Below are 8,494 nucleotides of genomic sequence, written 5' to 3' on the forward strand. Positions count from 1 at the left end.
TAACGAACAGCTGGAAGACCAATTAACACTAATTAGGTCAATTGACAACATGATTGGGTATAAAAAGAGCTTCTCAGAGTGTCAGTGTCTCTCTGAAGCCAAGATGGTAAGAGGATCACCAATTCCACCATTGTTGCGCAGAAAGATAGTGCAGCAATACCAGAATGGTGTTACCCAGCGTAAAATCAACCATGCATGACATCATCAAAAGATTCAGAGAATCTGGAACAATTGCTATGCATAAGGGTCAAGGCCATAAAACTCTACTGGATGCTCGTGATCTCTGGGCCATTAAACGTCACTGCACCTCAAACAGGAATGCCACTGTCAAGGAAATAACAGAATGGGCTCAGGAATACTTCCAGAAAGCATTGTCAGTGAACACAATCCACCATGCCATCTGCCGTTGCCAGCTGAATCCATTTCTAAGCAAGCTCCACAAGCTCAGACGTTTGCACTGGGCCAGGGGTCTTTTAAAATGGAGTGTGGCCAAATGGAAGATGAGTCATGACTTGAAGTTCTTTATGGAACACTGGGACGCCATGTCATCCGGACCAGAGAGGACAAGGATAACCCAATTTGTTATCAATGCTCCGTTCAGAAGCCTGCATCACTGATGGTATGAGGTTGCATGAGTGCTTGTGGCATGGGCAGCTTGCATGTCTGGAAAGGCACCATTAATGCAGAGAACTATGTTCAGGTTCTAGAACAACATATGCTCCCATCTAGACGTCATCTCTTTCAGAGAAGACACTGCATTTTTCAACAAGATAATGCCAGACCACATTCTGCAGCAATCACAACATCATGGCTACGTAGGAGAAGGATCCGGATACTGAAATGGCCAGCCTGCAGTCCAAATCTTTCACCTATAGACAACATTTGGTGTATCATAAAGAGGAAGGTGCGACAAAGAAGGCCCAAGACGATTGAACAGTTAAAGGCCTGTATTAGACATGAATGGGAGAGCATTCCTATTTCTAAACATGAGAAAGTGGTCTCCTCTGTCCAGAGATGTCTGTTGAGTGTTGTAAGAAGAAGGGGGATGCCACACAGTGGTAAAAAATAGCCTTGTCCCAAATTTTTTGGAATTTGTTGACGCCATGAAATTTTGAAACAGCCTATTTTTCCCTTAAAACGATACATTCTCTCAGTTTAAACTTTTGATCTGTGATTTGTGTTCTATTCTTAATAAAATATTAGATGTTGGCACCTCCACATCATTGCATTCAGTTTTTATTCACAATTTGTTTAGTGTCCCAACTTTTTTGGAATCCGCTTTGTATATACATATCTAAAAAGCAAATTATTTTTGAGATATATTGACTCAGAGAGACCATTATAAGACTTAATTCTTTGCATGGTTTCTTCCTTATTCTCTGAGAGGAATTGTCCTGCTGCTGTCACATCTGTGGCACTCAGTAGCTAATATGTTACCTTAAAACACCAGTAATATATAGTGCTCTATAAACAAATTTGAGTTTAATTAAATTGAGATTTCTACATTTAAAATTAAATTACTGGAGGGACCTGAAAGTTTTCCACTGATTAAAACTGCTATAAACTTCAATTGTATTTTTTGATTTACATTGTGTTTTGTCTGTGTAAACACTTCCTTGTAAGATTCACTTTAGCAGCCAATACTTGACAAAGCATTTACTTTTTAACATTATGTTTTAATATAAACATTAATACTTTTAATACTCTGTTAATATTAACACATACATTAAGGTATATTTAAGGGTACATTGAAAATGTGTCAGTTGAAATTGCTGGTAGGTAATTGTGGGAACTGCTGTGACAATAGAAAGTATGTTTTTCAATGTGCAAAAGAGCATTTTTCTTGAGAAGCTGTTAATGGTCTAAGCCTTAGCTTTGATGTGGTTAGCTGTTTCAGCCATACACTCTCACTACAGGATCTGAGTGACATCTACACTTCGGTTAAAACTCTATATATATATTCAAACAGGGCTAAGGATTTTGGGCCCCATGAAAACATATGACTGTGGGCCTCATCACCCCAGGATATGCCAATGCTAAAAAATGTAGCATTTGATGAAGACCATATTTTACAGTTTAAATGTAGTTTTAATGGTACAATTATTGAATGTAAAACAAACATTAAGCAATAGAAACTTCAAATAAATATGATTTAAAGCTAAATGAACTTCAATATTAAATAACATTATCATATGTAGAAATGGATAATCAAATAAGCAGTTGGCTATTTTACTCAATACCAGCACCGACTAGTGTGTCTTGTCTTCAGCAAAATCAGCATATGCTATGTTTATATTCTGGAGATTGTTATGCTGGACAACCAGCACTGGCATCTTTTTAGTGACCAGCTAAACCAGCACCAGAGCAGCAAAGCCAACATACAACAGCAGGCATACTGGTCTGCACTTTTGTTTAGCAGGGTGTGGAAAAGTAAATACAGTGTAAAGATATTTTTAATAATAATAAAATCAATTCCCCCTGAGCCCATGCAATTATGACCAATGACAAGTGGTAGAAAATAGCTCCTCCTTTAGCTGGGATGATCTGGAACAAATCAGATGCTTGGGATTTTACTGGTGCACCTATATTCAGATATAAGGTAAAGTTTACAGGAAGAAAGTATAAGAAGGGGAAAATAACAATAGTAGATCATAGATCATGTGAATGGCAGCATTTTAGTATAAATAAAAGTATTTTTTTCCTGGATGAGACCGTTTCTGTGAATATTTATTCATGTTATGTACTTCATGTCAACACATTAAATAAAAGATTTCAGTTTTTTTCAGTGCATGTTAGATTTCCTTCAGCTCTGTGAAGTGAAACATTTACATACAATTTCTGTGTAATATGGTCTCAATGGACTTGGGGGAGTCACACTATGAGAAATAATGATATACTTAGAAGACAAACCTCAGACTTAGGAAGAACATTGTTGTGGTTGTGATGAGAACATTTTAGCATTCTGATTGCACTATATACTCATGGCCACCACAATACTGTTCTTCCAAAGTCTGAAGGGGGGGTGTGCGTCAGGTAGGGGCTCACTAAACATTTGATTCTAAAACTTGATTTTGGTCTGTGTAACAGGAGTGATTTGCATATTAATTGTCTATTTTTATACCCTCTTTTGTGAGTGGCTGGTATTAAAGTCTACTTCCTGTCACTGGATCCAATCAGCTTTCAGCGCAATGTTATAAAGCAGCTCTTTTAGAGGTTTAACACACTTCTTACCTGTGCAATGGTAGGTGAACTTGCTGAATTGTTACCTTTATACTTACTTTAACACATATTATATAGTATAATTTTTTCCCTTTATTTCATATAATTTCTCTTTAATCAGGAGATACAATGCTGCACATTGACTGGATTTTATGCACTGGCTCTCCTCTCAGCAGCATTAGGTACAGTGTAAGATGTTTTTTACATTTCAATATTCATTTCCTAAGTTAATTTTACATTTCAGACCTAAGAAACATATGCATTCATGGACAATATAGAACACTTTATTGTTAAAAACTAAAATAATGTAGTTTAATTTTATTTTTATTTCTTTGTTTTTCCAGGTGACACCTCTAAGATTGACTTTCCATGCCTAAATGGACTGAAGTATTTTCAGAATGGAGATAATATACATCTGAGTTGCTTTTTTTCATCCCTTGATGCATTAGTCTCTTCATGGTTTAAACAAACTCCAGGAGAAAAGCCTCTTCTCATTGCTACTGTTGTTCGTTCTACTACAGTTAAGTACCATAACGGCTTCGACAAGATCAGCCGCTTCAAAGCAATAAGACAAGAGAGTAGCTTTAATCTGAGCATCACAAATGCAGAACCATTGGATTCTGCTACCTACTACTGTGCAGTTTCATATTATTCAGAACTTGCTTTATCAGACTGTGCAGTTGTAGTCCTTAATGGTAAGTGCCTATCTAATAGTCTGTTTCACCTTGCATTTTAAAATCCATATCAAAATGTTCTCCTCATTCCATAATCAATAAATGTTTCCTCTTCAGGTTCATCTTCAAGTCTCTACACTGTTCTCCAGACTCCTGTATTAGACTCTGTTGAAGTGGGAAGCAATACAACTCTGCAGTGTTCAGTCCTCACAGATGCATCTGCAGGAGAACACAGTGTGTACTGGCTGAGACATGGATCAGGAGAATCTCCTCCAGGAATCATTTACACTCATGGAGACACTAACAGTCAGTGTAGCAGGAGTTCTGAGACTGATTCTCCTACACAGAGCTGTGTCTACAAACTCCCCAAGACCAACGTCAGTCTCTCTGATGCTGGAACTTACTACTGTGCTGTGGCTGTGTGTGGACAGATACTGTTTGGGAACGGGACTAAACTGGACTTTGTGGGTAAGAAAAATTCAAAATATTTTTAAATAATCTTATGTCCAACTTTAACTTTTCACTCAAATTATATTGTCGTTGTTGTTGTTGTTGTTTAAGTGACATTTACATTGTCTAAATTAGCTTTAGAAATAAAGTTATATTCCATATGTCCCAGAGTAAAACTAGAACTTTTGTTCTGTTATTTTCTTTTTTTTTTTTTGCACTGATACAATTAACAATCAAATTTTTCCCCTCAGTTTCTTCTTTTTTTTGGGGGGGGGAACAAAATAAATATTGGTCTCATGTACTTCAAACTGTCTGCTTATATACATTGAGGCTATCAGTGAATTATTTTAAAAAATGTTTGCAGCAAATAATCACAGTTAAATGTATTGTCCCTACGGTTTTTAAAAAAGTTCTTGTGATGGAAATTTTTGATGATGAGTAGTTAAATGTAAAACAAATACTCTGTGTAAAATCAACTTCACTGAATTATATTTTCATCAGTAGTGTTTGTTGTTTAAAATAAAATCCTAGTAATTCCTTGTATTTTTGGAGGGAGATAAATGTGTAGTATGAACAGCAAACACAACAGAGGACACTTCTTTTCACTTGCATTTAGTATTTCAGTGTAGTTTAGATTTTTATTTATTTATTTATTTTTTATTAGGATCTTAACTTGCTGAGTAAAGTTTCAAGGTGTGCTTTAGTGTGGCAAATGTTTGAATAGAGTAAATGCAACAGTGCAGCTTGTGGCTCAAAATCATGAAAACGACCTTTTGATCTGCTTTTGAAATTCAAGAAACTGAAATTTATAAAACCACTTTTCTTTTCGTTCATGCTCACAATCATATTAGTTTATTGTTTATTTTACAATTAATTTCTCATTTCTTCTTTTAGAGGATGGTGATTTGAATCTTGTTTTTTTCGTATCAGTCATGATATCTGTGGTTGTGCTTCTGTATCTGGGACAGAAATTACTCACACATCAACGTAAAGGTATGTTTATATGGATGATGATGATGTTCCAAGACTTTTACTAAAGTACTATATTTTTTAAAATGTATTTGTTTGATGTAGATACTGTTGAATATCAGTCAGCTGAAATAAAGCAGGTGATTTTATTCCCCAACATTTTTAAATTTTATTTGTTCTGCTAATAAACAGTAGAATTATTAAATAAAGTATTTTTCTGCAGGCTGTGCGTGATGAAGCGTTACACTTTGCAGCAGGAAATTACACCAGTGAACCTCGTCACATTAACAATGCTGATATTTTCTCCCAGATCATTTACTACCAAAAGAAGTGAACTTTGTAAAGGTTTTAATGCTCTTTCTTCTTCTGTACTCATGTAATTCTTTCTGACTGGGGCCTATAGTAATAAGTATGTACATTTTATGTTCTTCTAAAGTGTCTTTGTTTGCAATGTTATGGCTCTGGTTTGAAAGTTATAAAAAAGAATATGTGATGTGTAATAAAATATTTCTAAGGAAATACCAGCACATACTTTTTTAATGGCTGTAAGTGCTCATATATATAATGTTAATATTAGTATCACCACAACCTGTTTCCTTGTTAATGCATCAAAGAGCAGGCACCAGGATGTAGCCTTAAGAACCAGGATGTAGCCTTAAAAACAAAAGTACAAAAGTATTTACCTTTACATATACTTCAGTATCAAAAGTAACATGATGTATTATGGCTCTAATGTCCTAATATAAATTTTTTAACTAGACTCATGCTTAACAAATTGTAGGTGAAAAGACTCACTTTGTTCCCCAGAATGTCTTTAATTAGGCTGACACTGAACACATCAGAAATGGCTAAAACTAAAATACAATGAATGATGTTACATCAGTGATTCTCAAATTTTTTTTATCATTCCCCACCTCAGAAGAAAGGGAATTCCCACGGCCCACCTGTACCATACCACCCCGAAACATTTGTAATAAAATACACATGCAAGTTTACAATTTTCTCATTTATTTAAGTAACATCAGCTTCTATATCTAAATCAGTAGCTTAACATAACCCTAAATAGAACATTAACACCAATGTTCAAAAATACAGAAAATTGTCCTACTAATTAAACTCTACTTCGGTTTCTCACTTTTCAATCTGTGCAAAAATGAGCAAAGGCAGGTTCAAGGGCATAGGAATAAGTTTTTTACCCAAAATGTTCGATAGTTATAAGCTGATTCCAACAGTTGATTAACATTAAGGTTAAAGGGTACTCATGTAATTCTTTCTGACTGGGGCCTACATTAATAAATATATAAATGTAATGTTTTTCTGTGTTTGTTTGCAATGTTATGGATCTTGTTCTAAAGTTACAAAACCTAAATATGATGTGTAATAAAATATATCTAGGGAAATAGCAGCACTTTTTTAATGTTTGTAAGTGCTTATATATAATGTTAATATTCATATTACCACAGTTTGTTTCCTTGTTAATGTGTCAAACATCAGGCACCAGGATATAGCCTTAAGCTTGAATAGACAGAGCTCTCATTTCCAGACTCTGACAGTGAATCGGAGGACAGTGAGGCTGATGATTAGAGCAGCTTTATATTTGAACACTTGAGCCTTAACAAAGACTTAAAGTAGGCTTATATTGTCTGAGTCGCTGCCAAAACACGTTAATATTTGTGGCGCATTTTAAAAAAAAAAGCATATTTTGTTTCCAGGCAAGCATCATTTCTCTGGTCTCCTTTCTAATGTTCTTTTAGTATGTTTAAGGGCTATTAATGAATCCATTGTCAGTGGGTGGACAATGGGTTTTTATGGAGTAAGTAGTTTATTAGTAAAACAGAAAGGCATTAATAAAGACTGCTCATTTCTTCAGATTCCTTGTACCCCGCCTGCAATACACACGTAGCGCTGGGCGTGCCCCACACTTGAGAAACACTGTGATATATAAACTAGTACATACACCCAAGGTACTGCCCCTTCAAACCCAAAGAGGTCCGTCTTCTGAGTATTAAGCCCATTTTATGCTTTTGTGTTGAGCCTGATGCACACCTCTCCAGAAATTTGTTGCATCTGTGCAAACCACAGGAACTTTGATTGGTCTGCAGTCAATTGAACATGGTTCAAGTCAAGAAGTCCAGAAATATTAATTGCTCTACTCTACACTCCCTAAATAGTGCACTTTAAAGATTTGTAAAACTAATACCACTACAACACTACATTGTATACTACATGGGGTGACAGTGATGTTTGAAATCCAGCCCTACTGTTTGGGGGTGTAAATGCAGAGTGATGTAGATGCCAATGCACAAATATAAACATTCACAATATCATAGGACACTAAGTAAAACACTTAGCGTAAATATCATATTTTTATACTCATTTAGGAACAGTAGGTAAGATTTTGGGTTTCTTTGTGCTCCCGGGGCTCCCCCTAGGGCAGGAGTCAGCAACCTGTGGCTCCAGAGCCGAATGCGGCTCTTTGATCCCTCTGATGCGGCTCAGCTTTTGAAAATAATTATTGAGTATTTAATAAAAATGTATTTTATTTTAGTTCGTTCATTTTCAAAATGTAATTCTATGAAGATTATGGTGATCTTGTAACATATAAAATATTTTAATATTTAAAATATTTTGTCGCTCTTAATACACGTCACAACTTCCAACGTGCGACACCCGTCAGTGTGCGGTTTCTTGAACTTTGTCACGCCTTCGTCCTGTCAGTTTGTTGTCCCCGCCATGTGCTTTATTTGCACATGGCTCCGTTTTGTTTATGTTCGAGTCTCCGCCTTTGTTCCGCCTCCTCGTCCGTGTCATGTGTTACCCGTCCTCGTTATCTGTCCAGGTGTGTCTCGTTTGTCTCTGTATTTAAGCCCTATTGTGTCACGTCCTGTTTGTCGTACATTTTGATTCACATTCTCGTTTGTCATGTTTAGTCAGTCGTGTTTTCAAGTCTGTCCGTCTGTCTCCACAGTTTCTCCTTTCTCGTTTGTTTTGTCGTGTTCTCCGTGAGGTCCTGTCGTTTAGTGTTATTCTCCTTTTCGTTATATTCCAGTTCTCTGTCTTGTTGTTTAGCTTAATATGTCTAGGTTCATCTCTGTTTGTCTTGTTGCCGCTGTTTAATTAAAAGAACCCGTGTTTTAGCGAATGCGTCCGCCTTCCTCAATCCGCCCCTCGCTCCTGACAGA

General features: G+C 36.1%; 1 protein-coding gene across 1 annotated transcript; it reads left to right on the top strand.

Annotated features, from left to right (window-relative positions):
- Positions 1-840: 840 nt before the first annotated feature.
- LOC136706626 (uncharacterized) lies at positions 841-5,646 on the top strand. The gene is made up of 6 exons (XM_066680224.1): positions 841-904; positions 3,741-3,914; positions 4,011-4,361; positions 5,238-5,336; positions 5,418-5,452; positions 5,536-5,646. Exons 1-6 carry the CDS (start codon positions 841-843, stop codon positions 5,644-5,646), a joined length of 834 nt encoding a protein of 277 aa, XP_066536321.1.
- Positions 5,647-8,494: the final 2,848 nt, after the last annotated feature.

The sequence above is a fragment of the Hoplias malabaricus genome, chromosome 9 (genome assembly GCF_029633855.1).
Source record: "Hoplias malabaricus isolate fHopMal1 chromosome 9, fHopMal1.hap1, whole genome shotgun sequence".
Classification (NCBI taxonomy): domain Eukaryota; kingdom Metazoa; phylum Chordata; class Actinopteri; order Characiformes; family Erythrinidae; genus Hoplias; species Hoplias malabaricus.

Bases quoted from the DNA above. Each gene is read 5' to 3' on its own strand.
- LOC136706626 (XM_066680224.1), top strand. From the start codon at position 841: ATGGCCAGCCTGCAGTCCAAATCTTTCACCTATAGACAACATTTGGTG. The intron at 3,915-4,010 runs GTAAGTGCCTAT...TTTCCTCTTCAG, and splicing joins TGCAGTTGTAGTCCTTAATG to GTTCATCTTCAAGTCTCTAC. The intron at 5,337-5,417 runs GTATGTTTATAT...TGTTTGATGTAG, and splicing joins ACTCACACATCAACGTAAAG to ATACTGTTGAATATCAGTCA.